This window comes from Vigna umbellata, chromosome 7, assembly GCF_029865625.1.
Source record: "Vigna umbellata cultivar VRB3 chromosome 7, Vumbellata_1.0, whole genome shotgun sequence".
NCBI classification, from domain to species: Eukaryota; Viridiplantae; Streptophyta; class Magnoliopsida; order Fabales; family Fabaceae; genus Vigna; species Vigna umbellata.
The window spans coordinates 35009304-35028790 of record NC_142171.1 but is presented as its reverse complement, the minus strand read 5'-3'; the positions used below and the strand labels follow the sequence as shown (position 1 = coordinate 35028790).

Sequence of the window (19487 nt, the reverse complement as noted above, 5' to 3'; positions counted from 1 at the left end):
CAAAATTTCTATTTGGCCTTTCTTCCAATTGCTTGGTAATCTGACCCATTTGAATCTCCAAGTTCTTTATAGCAGCTTCAGTTCTCTTTTGAGAAGATTCAGTTTTCTGTATGAATTGTTGAAGAGTTTCTTCCAACCTTGTTGATCTTTCATTAAGCATAGATAACTGTTGCCAAAAGGTGGGTTGCTGCTGCTGCTTATTATACTGACTAGCTTGCCCAGTTTGTCCTTGACCAATGCTTGGGTGTGGTTTCCACCCTTGACGATATGGAAATTGATTGGCCATGAAATTAACATCCTCTAAAGCTTCCACTGGAAAGGCGCATTGACCATTTATATGGTCGCCTCCACACAATTCACACAACTGAGATTGTACCTGTGTAGCAGTTTTCAACTCTTTAGGCAATTGTGCAAGTGTTTTAGTAAGAGTTTCCAGCGGTTGAGTTAGAATTTTATTTTGTGCTAGCAAGGCATCATGCGTCTGTAATTGTAGAACTCCTTTCTGTTGCGTAGGAGCTCCTCTTTCACTGTGGAGTTCGTTATCACTAGTAGCCATATTTTCAATAATTTATGTTACTTCCTCTGGAGTCTTCCATTTAATGTTTCCTCCTGCTGAGGCATCTAGCATCATCTTGGTTTGTGAACCAAGACCTCCAAGGAAGGTAAGGACTACTTCCACTTCATCGAATCCATGCGTGGGTGTTTTTCGTAGCAAGCTTTTGTATCTATCCCATGCATGACCCAGTGATTCTTCCATGCCCTGCTTGAATGAAGAAATCTCTTGCTTGCCTTTGTTCACCTTTGATTGTGGGAAGTACTTATTTAGAAACTTGGTTACCACTGCTTCCCACTCTGTGAAGCTTCCCTCTGGAAAAGAATTTAACCAAAGCTTAGTATTGCCTCCTAATGAGAAAGGAAACAAGCTAAGTTTGATCGCTTCATCTGGCACCCCATTGATTTTCACCGTGTTGCAGATCTCATTAAATGTAGTGAGGTGCTCATATGGGCTTTCATGAGATAACCCATTAAATTGATTACTCTTCACCAGTTGGATCAATGCTGGTTTGACCTCCATGTTAGCTGCATTGACTCTAGGTCTAGCTATACTGTTAAAGTGCTGAGGTCCAGCTGTATTGGTGTAACAGGAAGAGTTCTTCTAATATTATTGTTCTCCATATTTTCTGTGCTATGGTCAGAACCTTGTGGTGATGGTTGCAACAGAGTTTCCGGAGGAGGGAAAAGTTCTCTAGATGTTCGGATTCTTCTCCTCTGTCTACTCTCGTCTAGACCTTCAAGAAGAGGTTCTGTTGTTTTCTTGCTCCTTGTTCTAATTGCTTCCTGCATGCACAAGAAAGCAAAACCCTAGAAAAGATTTGTTAGCACAAAAAGATATAGGAGAAGATAAAAGATTCAGAAGATAAAAATAAAATAAAATAAAAATAAAATCTAATCTAATAAAAACCGAAAAAAAAAATAAAAACATAAATTCAAAATTAAAGTGAAAGATAATCAATAATCACACAAATTAACCAGTTAAACCACGAGTCCCCGGCAGCGGCGCCAAAAACTTGATGGACAAATTTATGAACACCAAAATATGATGTCACAAACTTGTTTTTCAATCGGCAAGTATGACCGAATCGTTCAAGTAATAAACTTGGTAAGACCAAGTATCGTTCTTCCCAAAGGACTCACAGCCTAGTTTAGTTGTGTGGTTTATTGATTAGCTAAGACTTAAAGACAAAATATTTGGATTTTTATATGCAAAAGACGAAAATTAAATATGTATGCATGAAGTTTTGATCAATGGCAAAAGCAAAAGATAAACACTTTCAATGAAATATATGTATGAATATGTTGTTGGGGGTCAATTTCATCTTATCCACTCTCATATATTTTAGGAATTCAACATTCAAATCATCATTGTTAATGCCACTCTCTAAAGTACCTTTCAAGAAGGCTTCTCCCTAATTACGAGTTCATACAATCCCTAGCATTCCTAATAATTAGTTCATAAGTGCAGGAGCTTAACGACAACCAATAATATTGGGAGAAATTCCCCGGATCTAGACTTCCCCGTACGTGCCCGTATCGACAAAACCAATAATCATGCATCGAATGAGTTAAACAACGCAAGCATTAAGGAAAGAGGAAAAACCCTAACTAATGATGAAAGAAAGCATAGGTCTTAATTAAAAGATGTAAAAACAGATTCCATATATGAGAGCTTCAAGAGATTACATTGATTCCCCAACAAACATACAGAGTTTAGTTCACCATATTCATGGTCAACCTAGATGAATAACAATGAAAGAATGAAAGATAAAACCCTAGAAAGGTGAAAAGGAAGCCTGAGCATCCAAGATCCTCCTTCAAAGGGGTGGAAGAGAGAGTGTTTGCTTCGTTCCTGCCAAAGATACCTAACCCTAGGCAACCCTAAAGCTTATATATTATTCGTAAATTACAGAAAATTAGGTCCAAGCCCATGAAAGTGCCGCTCAGCGGTAAAGTACCGCTCAGCGGTAAAGTATCGCTCAGCGGTAAGTGCGTGAGTCGTTTCTTCCCCTCAGCGGCCATTTTGCCCCTCAGCGGACCTCCCGTGACTTCCTGAGTGCCGCTCAACAGTAAACTACCGCTGAGCGGTGACTTGGGCTTCTCCTTTTGCACTTTTTGATGTCTTTTCTGATTCCATCTCTCTCCTTCTTCACTTCTTTCACTAAATTCACCTTAAAACTTGCACAAAAACACTGAAATCAAGCATAAACCTTTCCAGCTCTCTTATTTCTGAAAATATGAAGAAAAGCATGATTTCAAGCTAGTTTCTGAGTATAAAGGTTGCTTTTAGTATCAATTTTAAGCATGAAAATAACAGTTTTTCAACTGTTATCAGGAAGCAACTCACATTTTATTAGGAAAACCATGGCAATTTGTTCGAAATGTTCTACATGATGGTCTTACTAATAGAATGTCTTTTACTTACCAAGGGCACAAGGTCGTCTTAAAACCTCTAACTCCAAAGGAAATACATGAGGACCACCTCATCATGAAATCCAAGAGAGGTGAAGAAAAGGAGAAGGTCAAGAATAATCTCCTCATCTCTCATAAAGAGGTAATTAAAGTTATTGGAAAAAGGGAACCTATCTTTTGTGTTGTTCCGTCCGAGTGTCTCACATCCACTCCTATCCTTAAGTCTTCCAAGCTAGATAGTTTGCTAGAGAAGTTCCAAGATGTGTTTCAAGATCCTCCCAAAGGTTTACCACCTATTAGAGGAATTGAGCACCAAATTGATTTTACTCCAGGAGCTTCTCTTCCAAACCGTCCAGCTTATAGAACAAATCCCATGGAAACCCAAGAAATTCAAAGACAAGTAGAGGGTTTGTTGTCCAAAGGGTGGGTTCGAGATAGCATGAGTCCATGTGCTATGCCGGTCATACTTGTTCCTAAGAAAGATGGTTCATGGCGCATGTGCACAGATTGTAGGGCAATTAATAACATCACCATTAAGTATAGGCATCCCATTCCTAGGTTAGATGATTTATTAGATGAGCTTCATGGTTCCACCATATTTTCCAAAATTGATCTTAAGAGCGGATATAATCAAATTCGAATCAAAGAAGGGGATGAATGGAAAACCGCTTTTAAGACCAAGTTTGGTCTATATGAGTGGCTTGTCATGCCTTTTGGCTTGACTAATGCTCCTAGCACATTCATGCGTCTCATGCATCATGTTCTAAGACCTTTCATAGGCAAATATGTGGTGGTCTATTTTGATGACATTCTCATTTATAGTGTGTCTCTCGATGATCATTGCATGCATGTTAGGAGTGTTCTTCAAGCCTTAAGGGAGGCGTCATTATTTGCTAATTTAGAGAAGTGCATCTTTGGCATGGAGCAAGTAGTTTTTCTAGGCTTTGTTATTAGCTCTCAAGGAATTAAAGTCGACTCCTCCAAAATTGATGCTATTAAGGAGTGGCCTATTCCTCAAAACATCAAGGACGTGAGGAGCTTTCATGGCCTAGCCAGTTTTTACCGTCGCTTTGTGCCTAATTTTTCTTCTCTTGCCGCTCCTTTAAGTGACATAGTTAAGAAGGATGTAGGTTTTAAGTGGGGTGATGAGCAGCAAAAGAGTTTTCAAGTCCTTAAAGACAAGTTAACTCATGCTCCCATTTTAGCCTTGCCTAACTTTTCTAAGTCATTTGAAGTTGAGTGTGATGCTTCTAATGTAGGCATTGGGGTCGTGCTTCTTCAAGAAGGACACCCTATTGCTTACTTTAGTGAGAAGCTTAAAGGGAGTCACTTAAATTATTCCACCTATGATAAGGAATTATATGCTCTCATTCGAGCTTTGCAAACTTGGCAACATTACTTACTTTCAAAAGAGTTTGTGATCCATAGTGATCATGAAACTCTAAAACATTTGAAAAGCCAAGGCAAACTCAACAAGAGACATGCTAAGTGGGTGGAATTCTTAGAACAATTTCCTTATGTAATCAAACACAAGAAGGGTTCTTCTAATATAGTTGCGGACGCACTATCAAGAAGACATACTCTTTTGACTACTCTTGAAACAAAGTTTCTTGGGTTTGATCACATCAAGGAATTGTATCAAGATGATAGTGATTTCTCTTCTTTATTTGACCAATGCACTCATGGACCACACAAGGATTTTTTCATTAACAATGGCTTTCTTTTCAGAAATAAATGGCTTTGTGTGCCCAAGAGTTCATTGCGTTTTCTCTTAATTAAGGAAGCACATGAGGGAGGTTTGATGGGGCACTTTGGGATTGCAAAAACTTTAGCTATTCTTCATGAGCATTTCTATTGGCCGCATATGCATAAACATGTAGCTAAGTTTTGTAATCAATGTATTCCATGTAAGCATGCTAAGTCCACCACCCACCCTCATGGCTTGTACACCCCTTTGCCTGTGCCTAGTAGTCCTTGGGTTGACATTTCTATGGATTTTGTTTTGGGTTTACCTAGGACACAGCGAGGGATGGATTCTATCTTTGTGGTAGTGGACCATTTTTCAAAGATGGCACACTTTATTCCATGCCACAAAGTAGATGATGTTGTCCACATTGCTAACTTATTCTTTAGAGAGGTTGTGCGACTACATGGTTTGCCTAAGACAATAGTTTCTGATAGAGATTCCAAGTTCCTTAGTCATTTCTGGCGATCTTTGTGGAACAAGTTGGGTACTAAACTTATTTTCTCTACCACTTGTCATCCACAAACTGATGGTCAGACTGAGGTGACTAATAGAACTTTGGGACAGTTGTTGAGATGTTGTCTTGAGGGCAATCCCCGCCAGTGGGAAGAGTTGCTACCCCATATTGAGTTCGCTTATAATAGGGTTGTCAACTCTACTTCCACTCATTCTCCTTTTCACATTGTTTATGGGTTTAACCCCCTCACTCCATTGGATCTCCTTCCCCTTCCTGACCTTGAGTCCATGTGCTTAGATGGTGTGTCCAAAGCGCAATTCATTAAAGATTTACATAATAGAGTGAAGACGCGCATTGAACACACCAACCAAAAGCATGCATCTAGTGTCAATAAACGTAGGAAAAAGGTTACTTTCTCTCCTGGTGATTGGGTATGGGTTCATTTGCGCAAGGATAGATTTCCTTCGCAACGGAAATCCAAAATCAATCCTCGAGGAGATGGTCCTTTTCAAGTCCTACGCAAAATAAATGATAATGCATGAGATTGATTTGCCTGACAAATATACTGTACATCCTACTTTTAATGTGGCTGATCTTTCTCCTTTTGCAGATTTCACAGATTCGTGGTCGAATCCTCTCCAACCTGGGGGGGATGATGTGATCATGGACGGGCCAAGTAATGAAGAGAATAAAAGGATCACAAGAAGCATGGCTAAAAGCAATCATTTTACTTCTTGTCTTCTTTATACATTTGTACCAAAAAAAGTAGAATAGGTTTCATAGGCGTGTATTTGCCTCTTTGATTTCTTTCTCTTAGTTTTTGTGAATAAACGCTTATAAACTCTTCTTTCTCTTTAAGAACAAGCAATGTGGGACTCTCCATGGCTTGGTTTTAAAAAGAAAAGAAGAGGAAATGGGCATCCTAGGCGTGTAGCATTAGATAGCATAATTAGTTTTCATGTTTTGAACTATAGGAGAACTAGTTGCCTTATAAACCCTTTGGAGTGGAGAGAATTGAGCAATGTGGGACTCCAAAGTCCCTAGAAGAGCTGCAGCAGCTGTTGGACGGATTCCACACTCATAAGTCCCACATCTCCTAGATCTTGCATCCTAGCTCACTCCAAAGGTTATATAAGAAGGCTTAGGGGTCTCCTTTTTGTACCTTACCTTGAATCAATTGACTTTTGAGTTGATTTTCACTTTTGCAATCTTCTTTGAGATAGTATTCTGTCTCCAAAGTCCCTATTTTGGGCAGACCTTATCTTGCTCAAGCAAGTGGCGGTCCTCCTTTGATGCTTATCTTGGAGCTTCCTTCAAGTGGCACATTTTCAAATCATAAGTTTCCTCTTCCTTAATCTCTTCCATTCTTAATTTCTTTCCCATTCTCTTAAATGTCATTTAGTATATTCTCTCTAGGTATGCACTTCCCCATCATCGACGAAGTGGACGAAGTTAACGAAGTTGACGAAGTTGACGAAGTGGACGAAGTGGATGAAGTAAAGGAAGTGGAGGAAGTGGAGGAAGTGGACTAAGTGGACGAAGTTGACGAAGTTGCCTAAGTTGAGGAAGTGGAGGAAGTTGAGGAAGTGGACGAAGTTACGAAGTTGACGAAGTGGAGGAAGTTGACGAAGTGGATGAAGTGCACGAAGTGGACGAAGTTCACGAAGTGGAGGAAGGAAATGCAGGAAGTGGAGGAAGTGGACGAAGTGGACGAAGTGGACGAAGTTGACGAAGTGGACGAACTTGACGAAGGTGACGAAGTGGACGAAGTTCACGAAGTGGACGAAGTAGAGGAAGTTGAAGTGGACTAAGTGGACAAAGTTGACGAAGTGGACGAAGTGGAAAAAGTGGAGGAAGTCGACGAAGTGGACGAAGTGGAAAAAGTGGAGGAAGTCGACGAAGTGAAGGAAGTGGACTAAGTGGACGAAGTGGAGGAAGTGGACGAAGTGGATCAATTGGACTAAGTGGACGAAGTTGACGAAGTTGGTGAAGTGGACGAAGTGGACGAAGTGGAGGAAGTGGACTAAGTGGACGAATTGGACGAAGTGGAGGAAGTGGACAAAGTAGACGAAGTGGACGAACAAAGTGGACGAAATGAACGAAGTGGAGGAAGTGGAGGAAGTGGACTAACTGGACGAAGTTGACGAAGTGGACGAAGTGCAGGAAGTGGAGGAAGTGGAGGAAGTGGCGGAAGTGCACGAAGTGAACGAAGTGACGAAGTGGACGAAGTTGACGAAGGTTACTAAGTGGAGCAAGTTAACGAAGTGGAGGAAGTGGAGGAAGTGAACTGAGTGGACGAAGTTGACGAAGTGGACAAACTGGACGAAGTTGACGAAGTGGACGAAGTGGACGAAGTTGACGAAGTTAACGAAGTTGACGAAGTTGACGAAGTTAACGAAGTTGACGAAGTTAACGAAGTTGATGAAGTGGACGAAGTGAACGAAGTTGACGAAGTGGAGGAAGTGGAGGAAGTGGAGGAAATGGACGAAGTGGACAAAGTGGATGAAGTGAACAAAGTGAACGAAGTGGACGAAGTTGACGAAGTTGACGAAGTTGACGAAGTGGACGACGTTGACGAAGTGCGTAGTGGAAGAACTGGACGAGGTGGACTAAGTGGACTAAGTGGACGAAGTGGACGAAGTGGAGGAAGTGGAGGAAGTGGAAGAAGTGAACGAAGTGGATGAAGTTGACGAAGTTGAAAAAGTTGACGAAGTTGACAGACGACGTGGACGAAGTGGACGATGTAGACAAAGTTGACGAGGTTGACGAAGTTGATGAACTGAGGAAGAGCACGAATTGGACGAAGTTGACGAAGATGACGAAGTTGATGAAGTGAACGATGTGGAGGAAGTGGACGAAGCACTAGTGGAAAAATGACATTTTATAACGTACAAAAATGATCTTTTATAACGTAGTTACTGGGGACATAGTTCTGGGCGATATAGTAAGTCTACGCATTTTATAACGTAGCAGAAATTTACGTTATAATATGCGCAGTTTATTATGACAAATTTTCATTTGTCTGTTATAATAGGATGGAAGGTTTTATGACGTAGAAGTTTTTGTACGTTATAATATGTGATATATTATTACGTATATATTGTTGTACGTTATAATATGTGATCAACTATCATAACGTACATTGTTTAGTACGTTATAATATATGTTGTTTTTGAAAAAAAAAATTGATTATTACATTTGACATCCAATAAAATTATAATAATATTCATGTATTATGATCTCATCCAATCAATTTATAATCAATATAGCTTCAAATAAACAAATTTAAGAAAAATGAACAAAATAGAATTCATTTCAAATATTAAATAGTCTAATATTTAATACATCATTTATACATGAAACTATATATTAAATCCAACTATTACATTAATCTACATACATTGTAGTCAAGTTTCTACTAACACTTAAAATAAAAGAAGCTCACTTTCTTCTAATGTCTTCAATGTCTGCAACATGAGAGATGAATCATTAAAGATCTACAAATAAAATAATAGAATTAAAAAAATATTCTAATGAATAGTTCAAGTTACATTAGAGATGTCAGACTAAAACCATTTGATACATCTGAATCTAATTATTAAATCTGAATGTAACAAAAAATTTTACTATATCACAAAATTATGTAAGTTTACATGTGAATAAATTTAGACAAAAATATAAGTTAAAATAGATTGACAAAAGGTAAAATAAAAAAAATAAGTACAATTAGATATAAAAACAATCAGATTTTTTTAAATTATTTATTTCCAATCAAAGACTCCTTTCTCTTTTACAAAATGAAAAAAAAAAATACAAAAAGAAATGAGAATACGAAATTATTTGTCTGGAATAAAATTTCAACCTCATGTCATTTCAAGAAAAGAAAAAAGACTAGTAAATTACACAAATGATGACAAATCCATAAAAATAAAGTAACACAGGATAATGCTCTAAAGAAGTGGATAAGTTTAAAACAAACATTTTTTAACTGGTTGTCACATACTAAAAAATTCATCGAGCAATGATATTAAAATCCATATAATTTGAGGCATTTACTTATCTAAACTGGTACAAATTGATTTATTGATTTCATTAATTACTCAATCCAAGGATACCCTTTGGCCAGAACTCATTGACCACTATTTAGGAAATTATATGCAGTTAGCAATTTCAATGACTTCACCCAGAAGTCGATCAAACCAACTATAAAACTACTCATTATTATTAAATTATCCTACATGTGTATGAAGATTCCCAACATGACTTTAAATTATTAAATTATCCTACAATTAGGTATACCACCAGTTAGGTATAATCAAACATGACTTTAACTGCAAGAATACAATAACATTGTCCCAGGAACAGGCTCAAAAACTTCGGCTATTTCTATGTCAAGCATGTTTGGTTTTTTCTATAACAGTCTTACCTTAGATCTTAAGCTTTTGAGACGTGTTGTCAAACAAATAAATTTTGCTGGATCATTCAAAATGAGAGGCAGTGACGAAGTTGGACAATCCTAAAACAACAATGTAACTTAGTTGGATACTATAGAAAATTTGTTTAAGCGTCCTCCAAAATTTTGATGACAATAACTAAGTTAATTAACAAGAATCAACCATTCACTTAGACAAACCAATATGAATAAACATAATTTTGATGAAGTATATTAGAAAGTTGGATAATTCATAATATTCTGATGAATAAATACTCACTTGAATATATTTTTAGCAGGTCTCTGATAGCATGCAAAAAATTATCACTGTCATGTACTCCTCCTTATTCTTGAACATCAGAGGCACCTTGGATCAGGGCCAAGCAATGACCCTACAAACCATAAAGGGAAGTTCAAAAGATAAAAGTAGAGGTGTGATGCAAAACTGGACTTTGACTCCTCAAATGTGAGAGGAGAACACTTGATAGGATTGTGATAAAATAAATTATGCTTAATTGAAGGAGCCAAATACATTCAACAATTGTTAGTTCACTTTGTTCTCTAAAGTGCACCTACTAACTTTAAAGGAGCCAAATCCCTTAGTGGTAGAGGACAAAAGGGAGAATTTATATAAGAAACTCTACTTAGCGTGACTCTAATAAAACCACATTGCATCTATTTCATGTTAATCACCAATATTTCTTAAGTGCAACCAACAAATCATGAATGATAAGACCTAACATTGTATCGTATGCCTTCACTCTTAGATTGGATTAAACAAATGAAAAATACTTGGGCGTATAATTTCATAAACATTTTAATAGAGTAATTCTATCTATTTGTATGATTTCATCATACTACTATGAAAGAAGAAACAAGAACAGGAGCAGAAGCTCCTCATGATCAAAGATCACTCAATGACCCTGTTTCCATATGACAACACTTGTTTTCTTTCCACAACTAACTATTCCCCATCCCATCTCACTACTCACCTAAAGGGGGTCTAAGATAACCAATCACACCATGTGTAAGAAAAGAAAATCAGACACTTTAAATTGGAAGTGGTAAATGGGAATTTTGAAATAAGAAATATACCACTACAAGTCAAAGCAATGAAAATAAATAATCATACAAAATTAAAGAATAAGTGCAATGCCAAAATTCTAAGGATACATACCACCCGTCCCTCAGTTAGAGACAAGTATGCTTGAAGCTCAGACTCAATAACCTTGAGCAACGAAAATGCTCCAAGCATGTGCTTCTTTTCTAATTGGCAGGCTATCTTTAAGAACTGATGCCTGGCAAGGAGATTGATGAATCATCGAGGATGAAGGAGAGAAGAGAAGAGAACAGAGTAGCATTGTAGTGATAGGAAAATTTATAATGCAGGGAGATCTGTATCACACAACAACTGCAAAAGGAAAACTCCTCAAGCGAGCATTTGAGCAAAAAACCAAGGCCCAAACGGCAACCATTGCAATTCCACTCAAAATGCTAAGAAACCGCTCTCTCACCAAACAAAACCACACAACACTAACATTTTCGTTTTCATATTATACACATCACCTACAAAATATTCTATCAAACGACCATAACTTCCCAAATCAACTCGGGATGGAAAGAAGGTAGCCTCACCAGAGAACAACCTTCGAACTTCGTCTCGTCTGTTACCATCATCGGACACTCCGTCGAAATCGAGGTCGGCGAGGTCTCACCCTTCCAAATCCCATCCTCCTCCTCTCTCGTGCTAACGCCGCTGATTTCTCCACCAATTCAATCACAATCCCCACCAATCTGGGACAAATTAGTGAAATTAATAGAAGAAAAACATAACAAATTAGGAAAAAACAAATAGTAGAAGAAATTTCGGCGATTTCAAAAGTATGAATCGTAAAACCTACTTGGTCAGACTTCGGAGATTTCGACGAAGAGGCAGCGGAGGTTGAAGCAGTCTCCGAAGGTTCTATAACTACTTGGTCAGCCGTAGGAACAGTGTTTTCAGTTCGCTAGCCTTCGCCTTCCCCTAACCTAGCTCTCCTTCTCTCTATAGCCTAAACCACAACCACAATCGCGCGGAGGGAGGAGTGTTCTCGGAGCCGAGAAAAGCATGGGCGTGGAGCAGTGTTCTCAGAGTGTTTGGAGGGAGGAGTGCCAAGAAATTAAAGATGAGAGGGAACGTGATAATAGGTTTTGAACGAGAGGAGTCTCGGAGGTTTAGAGACGCGGAAGAGAGGAACGAGACGAGAGGGAAAGTTGAAATGAAATTAGGGGAATGTGAAAAATTAGAAAGGAGGAGATATTATAACTGATTTTCAAAATTACGTTATAATATGTCTTAAACTTATTTACAAGTTTGCCATCGTGTTTTAATTTTATAACTGATTTTTAAGAGTACGTTATAATATGTCTTAAACTTATTTACAAGTTTGCCAACGCGTTTCATATTATAACTGATTTAGAAAACTACGTTATAATATGTCCTATTATAATGGATAATTTTTATCCGTTATAATAGGTTAGTTATAAAATGTCATTTTTCCACTAGTGAAGTTGACGAAGAGGACGAAGATGACAAACTGGACGACGGTGATGAAGATGACGAAGTTGTCGAAGTTGACAAAGTTGACGAAGTGGACGAAGTGGAGGAAGTGGACTATGTGGACGAAGTTGACGAAGTTGACGAAGTGGAGGAAGTGGAGGAAGTGGAGGAAGTGGACGAAGTGGACGAAGTGGAGGAAGTGGACGAAGTTGACGAAGTGGAGGAAGTTGACGAAGTCGACGAAGTTGGAGGAAGTGGAGGAAGTGGAGGAAGTGGAGGAAGTGGACGAAGTTGACGAAGTGGACGAAGTTCACATAGTGGACGAAGTTGAAGAAGTTAACGAAGTTGACGAAGTGGAGGAAGTTGACGAAGTGCACGAAGTTGACGAAGTGGATGAAGTGGAGGAGGTGGAGGAAGTGGAGGAAGTGGACGATGTGGACGAAGTGAACGAGGTGGACGAAGTTGACGAAGTGGACGAAGTTGACAAAGTGGACGAAGTTGACCAAGTGGACTAAGTGGACGAAGTTGACCAAGTGGAGGAAGTGGAGGAAGTGGAGGAAGTTGACGAAGTGGACGAAGTTGACGAAGTTGAAAAAGTGGATGAAGTTGACAAACTGGACGAAGAAGAGGAAGTGGACGAAGTGGACGAATTTGACGAAGTTGACGAAGTGGAGGAAGTGGAGGAAGTGGAGGAAGTGGACGAAATGGACGAAGTGGACGAAGTTAACGAAGTTGATGAAGTGCACGAATTGGACGAAGTTGACAAAGATGACGAAGTTGATGAAGTGAAGGAAGTGGAGGAATTGGATGAAGTTCACGTAGTGGACGAAGTTGATGAAGATGACGAAGTTGTCGAAGTGGACAAAGTTGACGAAGTGGACGAAGTGGACTAAATGGACGAAGTGGAAGAAGTGGCGGAAGTGGAGGAAGTGGACGAAGTTGACGAAGTGAGGAAGCTGAGGAAGTGGACTAAGTTGACGAAGTTGACGAAGTGGACGAAGTGGAGGAAGTGGAGGAAGTGGCCTAAGTGGACGAAGTTGACGAAGTGGAGGAAGTGGAGGAAGTGGAGGAAGTGGACGAAGTAGAGGAAGAGGAGAAAGTTGAGGTAGTGGACGAAGTGGACGAAGTGGACTAAGTGGACGAAGTGGACGAAGTGGAGGAAGTGGAAGAAGTGGAGGAAGTGGAGGAAGTGGAGGAAGTTGACGAAGTGAGGAAGTTGAGGAAGTGGACTAAGTCGACGAAGTGGACGAAGTGGACGAAGTGGACGAAGTGGACGAAGTGGAGGAAGTGCACAAGTGGAGGAAGTGCAAGAAGTGGACGAACTTGACGAAATGGAGGAAGTTGAAGAAGTGGACGAAGTGGAGGAAGTGGACTAAGTGGACGAAGTTGACGAAGTGGAGGAAGTGGAGGAAGTGGACGAAATGGACGAAGTGGACGAAGTTGACGAAGTGGAGGAAGTGGACGAAGTGGAGGAAGTGGACGAAGATGACGAAGTGGAGTAAGTGGACGAAGTTGACGAAGTGGAGGAAGTGCAGGAAGTGGACGAAGTGGAAGAAGTGGACGAAGTTGACGAAGTGGACGATGTTGAGGAAGTGGAGGAAGTGGAGGAAGTGGAGGAAGTGAACTGAGTGGACGAAGTTGACGAAGTGGACGAAGTGGACGAAGTTGAAGAAGTTAATGAAGTTGACGAAGTTAACGAAGTTGATGAAGTGGACGAAGTTGACGAAGTTAACGAAGTTGACGAAGTGGAGGAAGTGGAGGAAGTGGAGGAAATGGACGAAGTGGACAAAGTAGACGAAGTGAACGAAGTGGACGAAGTTGACGAAGTTGACGAAGTTGACGAAGTGGACGAAGTGGACGAAGTTGACGAAGTGGACGACGTTGACGAAGTTCGTAGTGGAAGAAGTGGACGAGGTGGACTAAGTGGACGAAGTTGACGAAGTGGAGGAAGTGGAGGAAGTGGAGGAAGTGGAGGAAGTGGAAGAAGTGAACGAAGTGGATGAAGTTCATGAAGTTGAGAAAGTTGACGAAGTGGAGGAAGTGGAGGAAGTGGAGGAAGTGGAGGAAGTGGAGGAAGTGGAGGAAGTGGAGGAAGTGGAGGAAGTGGAGGAAGTGGAAGAAGTGAACGAAGTGGATGAAGTTCACGAAGTTGAAAAAGTTGACGAAGTTGACGGACGACGTGGACGAAGTGGACGATGTGGACAAAGTTGACGAGGTTGACGAAGTTGATAATTGAGGAAGAGCACGAATTGGACGAAGTTGACGAAGATGACGAAGTTGACGAAGCGAAAGATGTGGAGGAAGTGGACGAAGTTGACGAAGAGGAAGAAGATGACAAACTGGACGAAGGTGATGAAGATGACGAAGTTGTCGAAGTTGACAAAGTTGACGAAGTGGACGTAGTGGAGGAAGTGGACTATGTGGACGAAGTTGACGAAGTGGAGGAAGTGGACTAAGTGGACGAAGTTGACGAAGTCGACGAAGTGGAGGAAGTGCAGGAAGTGGAGGAAGTGGAGGAAGTGGAGGAAGTGGACGAAGTGGACGAAGTGGACGAAGTTGACATAGTGGACGAAGTTGAAGAAGTTAACGAAGTTGACGAAGTGGAGGAGGTTGACGAAGTGCACGAAGTGAACGAAGATGACGAAGTGGAGGAAGTGGAGGAAGTGGAAGAAGTGGACGAAGTTGACGAAGTTGACGAAGTGGACGAAGTTGACGAATTGGAGGAAGTGGACGAATTGCACGAAGTGGACGAAGTTGACGAAGTGGAGGAAGTGGAGGAAGTGGAGGAAGTGGAGGAAGTGGACGATGTGGACGAAGTGAACGAAGTGGACGAAGTTGACGAAGTGGACGATGTTGACAAAGTGGACGAAGTTGACCAAGTGGACTAAGTTGACGAAGTGGAGGAAGTGGAGGAAGTTGACGAAGTGGACGAAGTGGACGAAGTGAACGAAGTGGACGAAGTTGACGAAGTTGACAAAGTGGATGAAGTTGACGAACTGGACGAAGTAGAGGAAGTGGACGAAGTGGACGAATTTGACGAAGTTGACGAAGTGGAGGAAGTGGAGGAAGTGGATGAAGTGGAGGAAGTGGACGAAATGGACGAAGTGGACGAAGTTAGCGAAGTTTACGAAGTTGACGAAGTGCACGAATTGGACAAAGTTGACGAAGATGACGAAGTTGACGAAGTGAACGAAGTGGAGGAATTGGATGAAGTTCACGAAGTGGACGAAGTTGATGAAGATGACGTAGTTGTCGAAGTTGAAAAAGTTGACGAAGTGGACGAAGTGGACGAAGTGGACGAAGTGGATTAAATGGACGAAGTGGACGAAGTTGACGAAGTGGAGGAAGTTGACGAAGTGGACGAAGTGGAGGAAGTGGAGGAAGTGGCCTAAGTGGACGAAGTGGAGGAAGTGGAGGAAGTGGACGAAGTAGAGGAAGAGGAGAAAGTTGAGGTAGTGGATGAAGTTGACGAAGTGAGGAAGTTGACGAAGTGAGGAAGTTGAGGAAGTGGACTAAGTTGACGAAGTTGACGAAATGGAGGAAGTGGAGGAAGTGGAGGAAATGCACAAAGTGGAGGAAGTGGACGGAGTTGATGAAGTTGACGAAGTTGACGTAGTGGACGAAGTGGACGAAGTGGACGAACTTGACGAAATGGAGGAAGTTGAAGAAGTGGACGAAGTGGAGGAAGTGGACTAAGTGGACGATGTTGACGAAGTGGAGGAAGTGGAGGAAGTGGCGGAAGTGCACGAAATGGACGAAGTACACGAAGTTGACGAAGTGGAGGAAGTGGAGGAAGTGGACGAAGATGACGAAGTGGACGAAGTGGACTAAGTGGACGAAGTTGACGAAGTGGAGGAAGTGGACGAAGTGGACGAAGTGGACGAAGTGGACGAAGTGGAGGAAGTGGACGAAGTGGACGAAGTTGACGAAGTGGACAAAGTGGTCGAAGTGGGCGAAGTGGAGGAAGTGGAGGAAGTGGAGGAAGTGGAGGAAGTGGAGGAAGTGGAGGAAGTGGACGAAGTTGACGAAATGGACAAAGTGGAAGAAGTGGAGGAAGTGGAGGAAATGGAGGAAGTGGAAGAAGTGGACGAAGAGGATGAAGTGAACGAAGTGGACTAAGTTCACGAAGTTGACAAAGTGGACAAGGTTGCGAAGTGGACGAAGTGGACAAAGTTGACGAGGTTGACGAAGTGGACGAAGTGCACGAATTGGAGGAATTTGTCGAAGATCACGATGTTGACGAGGTGAAGGAAGTGGAGGACGCGGACGAAGTTGACAAAGTTGACGAAGTTGACAAAGTGGACGAGGTGGAAAAAGTTGATGAAGATGACGAAGTTGACGAAGTGGACGAAGTGGACGAAGTGGAGGAAGTGGACTAAGTGGAGCAAGTGGACGAAGTGGACGAAGTGGACGAAGTGGATGAAGTGGAGGAAGTTGACGAAGTGGAGGAAGTGGAGGAAGTGGAGGAAGTGGAGAAATTGGAGGAAGTGGAGGAAGTGGACGAAATGGACGAGGTGGACAAAATGAACAAAGTGAACGAAGTGGACGAAGTCGACGAAGTGGACGATGTTGACGAAGTGGACGAAGTGAGGAAGTGGACTAAGCGGACGAACTGGACGAAGTGGAGGAAGTGCACGAAGTGGAGGAAGTGGACGAAGTTGATGAAGTTGATGAAGTGGAGGAAGTGGAAGATGTGGGCGAAGTGGACGAAGTTGACGAAGTGAAGGAAGTTCACGAAGTTGACGAGGTGGACGAAGTGGAGGAAGTTGACGAAGTTGAGGAAGTGGAGGAAGTCGAGGAAGTGGACGAAGTTGGTGAAGTGGACGAAGTAGACGAAGTGGACAAAGTGGAGTAGGGGGAGGAAGTGGACTAAGTGGACGAATATGAGGAAGTGGATGAAGTAGACGAAGTTGACGAAGTCCACGAAGTGGACGAAGTTCACGAAGTGGATAAAGTGAACGAAGTGGAGGAAGTGGAGGAAGTGGACTAAGTGGACGAAGTTGACGAAGTTGAAGAAGTGGACGAAGTTGACGAAGTGGAGGAAGTTCACGAAGTGGAAAAAGTGAACGAAGTGGAGGAAGTGGAGGAAGTGGACTAAGTGGACGAAGTTGACGAAGTGGACGAAATTGACGAAGTGGACGAAGTTGACGAAGTGGATGAAGTTGACGAAGTGGAGGAAGTGGAGGAAGTGGAGAAAGTGGAGGAAGTGGAGGAGGTGGAGGAAATGGATGAAGTGAACGAAGGGGACGAAGTTCACGAAGTTGACGAAGTTTACAAAGCTGACGAAGTTGATGCCGTGGACGAAGTGGAGGAAGTAGACAAAGTGGACGAGGTTGACGAAGATGACGAAGTTGACGAAGTGAAGGAAGTGGAGGAAGTGGACGAAGTTGACGAAGTTGAAGAAGTGGACGAAGTTGATGAAGATAACCAAGTTGTCGAAGTTGACGAAGCTGACGAAGTGGAGGAAGTGGAGGAAGTGGTCTAAAGGGACGAAGTTGACGAAGTGGAGGAAGTAGAGGAAGTGGACTAAGTGGACGAAGTTGACGAAGTGGAGGAAGTGGAAGAAGTGGACGAAGTGGAGGGAGTGGAGGAAGCAGAGGAAATGGAGGAACTGGAGGAAGTGGAGGAAGTTGTCGAAGTGGACGAAGTGGAAGAAGTGGAATATGTTGACGAAGTGGACGAAGTGGACGAACTTCATGAAGTTGACGAAGTGGACGAAGTACAAGAAGTGGACGAAGTTGAGGACGTGGACGAAGGGGACGAAATTGACGAAGTGGACGAAGTTGACGATGTTGACGAAGTTGAGGAAGTTGACGACGTAGAAGAAGTGGACGGAGTTGACGAAGTTGACGAAGTGGAGGAAGTGGACGAAGTGGACGAAGCGAAAGAAGTGGACGAAGTTGACGAAGGTTACAAAGTGGAGGAAGTTGACGAAGTGGAGGAAGTTGACAAAATGGACGAATTAGAGGAAGTGGACGAATTGGACTAAGTGGACGAAGTTGACCAAGTGGACAAAGTTGACGAAGTGGAGGAAGTGCACAAAGTGCACGAAGTGGAGGAAGTTGACGAAGTCGACGAAGTTGACGAAGTGGACGAAGTGGACGAAGTGGAAGAAGTGGACAAAGTTGACGAAGTGGAGGAAGTTGACGAAATTGACGAAGTGGACGAAGTGGACGAAGTTAGTGAAGTGGACGAAGTAGACGAATTGGACGAAGTGGAGTAGGGGGAGGAAGTGGATTAAGTGGAAGAATTGGACGAAGTGGAGGAAGTGGAGGAAGTGGACGAAGTAGACGAAGTTGACGAAGTGGAGGAACGAAGTTGACGAAGTGGACGAACGAAGTGGACGAAGTGAACGGAGTTGAGGAATTGGAGCAAGTGGACCAAGTGGACGAAGTTGACGAAGTTTACGAAGTGGAGGAAGTGGAGGAAGTGGACGAAGTGGAGGAAGTTGAGGAAGTGGAGGAAGTGGAGGAAGTGGAGGAAGTGTACGAAGTGAACGAAGTGGACGAGTGAACGAAGTTGACGAAGTTAACGAAGTGGACGAAGTTCACGAAGCTAACGAAGTAGACGAAGTTGACAAAGTTGACGAAGTGGACGAAGTGGAGGAAGTGGACGAAGTTCACGAAGCTAACGAAGTAGACGAAGTTGACAAAGTTGACGAAGTGGACGAAGTGGAGGAAGTGGACGAAGTGGAGGAAGTAGACTAAGTGCAGGAAATGGAGGAAGTGGAGGAAATGGAGGAAGTAGAGGATGTGGACGAAGTTGACGAAGTTGACGAAGTTGACAAAGTTGACGAAGTTGACGAAGTGGACGAAGTTGACGAAGTGGACGAAGTGGACAAAGTTGACGAGGTTGACAAAGTTGACGAAGTGGACGAAGTGCACGATTTGGACGAAGTTGTCGAAGATGACGAAGTTGACGAAGTGAAGGAAGTGGAGGAAGTTGAGGAAGTGGAGGAAGTTGACGAAGTTGACAAAGTGGACGAAGTGCTTGAAGTGGAGGAAGTGGACTAAATGGACGAAGTTCACGAAGTTGACGAAGTTGACAAAGCTGAGGAAGTTGACGACGTGGACGAAGTGGAGGAAGTGGAAAAAGTTGACGAGGTTGACGAAGTTCACGAAGTGGACGAAGTACACGAATTCGACAAAGTTGACGAAGTTGACGAAGTGGACGAACGAAGTGGACGAAGTTGACAAAGTTGACGAAGTGGACGAAGTGAACAAAGTTGAGGAAGTGGAGCAAGTGGACTAAGTGGACGAAGTTGGCGAAGTGGAGGAAGTGGACGAAGTGGACGAAGTAGAGGAAGTTGAGGAAGTGGAGGAAGTGGAGGAAGTGGAGGAAGTGTACG

General features: G+C 42.2%; 1 protein-coding gene and 1 long non-coding RNA gene across 6 annotated transcripts in view; one reads left to right on the top strand and one right to left on the bottom strand.

Moving 5' to 3' along the window:
- Nucleotides 1–5829, top strand: part of LOC148195845 (uncharacterized) — a 56242-nt gene extending 50413 nt beyond the window's left edge. The window contains exons 3-4 of the mRNA XM_088095302.1: nucleotides 2891–3118; nucleotides 5779–5829. Of these exons, the coding sequence (XP_087951428.1) occupies nucleotides 2891–3118; nucleotides 5779–5829 (279 nt within the window). The remainder of the gene's footprint in view (nucleotides 1–2890; nucleotides 3119–5778) is intronic.
- A 2634-nt stretch (nucleotides 5830–8463) lies between these two features.
- Nucleotides 8464–11857, bottom strand: LOC148195844 (uncharacterized). Of its 5 annotated transcripts, XR_015780944.1 has the most exons (6): nucleotides 11502–11857; nucleotides 11236–11394; nucleotides 10778–10898; nucleotides 9881–9992; nucleotides 9595–9684; nucleotides 8464–8635 (listed from the first exon to the last, which is right to left on the bottom strand). It is a non-coding gene; the product is annotated as an uncharacterized LOC148195844 (long non-coding RNA). The 5 variants fall into 5 exon arrangements; XR_015780941.1 differs by having other exon boundaries at nucleotides 8464–8665; nucleotides 10778–11394; XR_015780940.1 differs by having other exon boundaries at nucleotides 10778–11394.
- Nucleotides 11858–19487: the final 7630 nt, after the last annotated feature.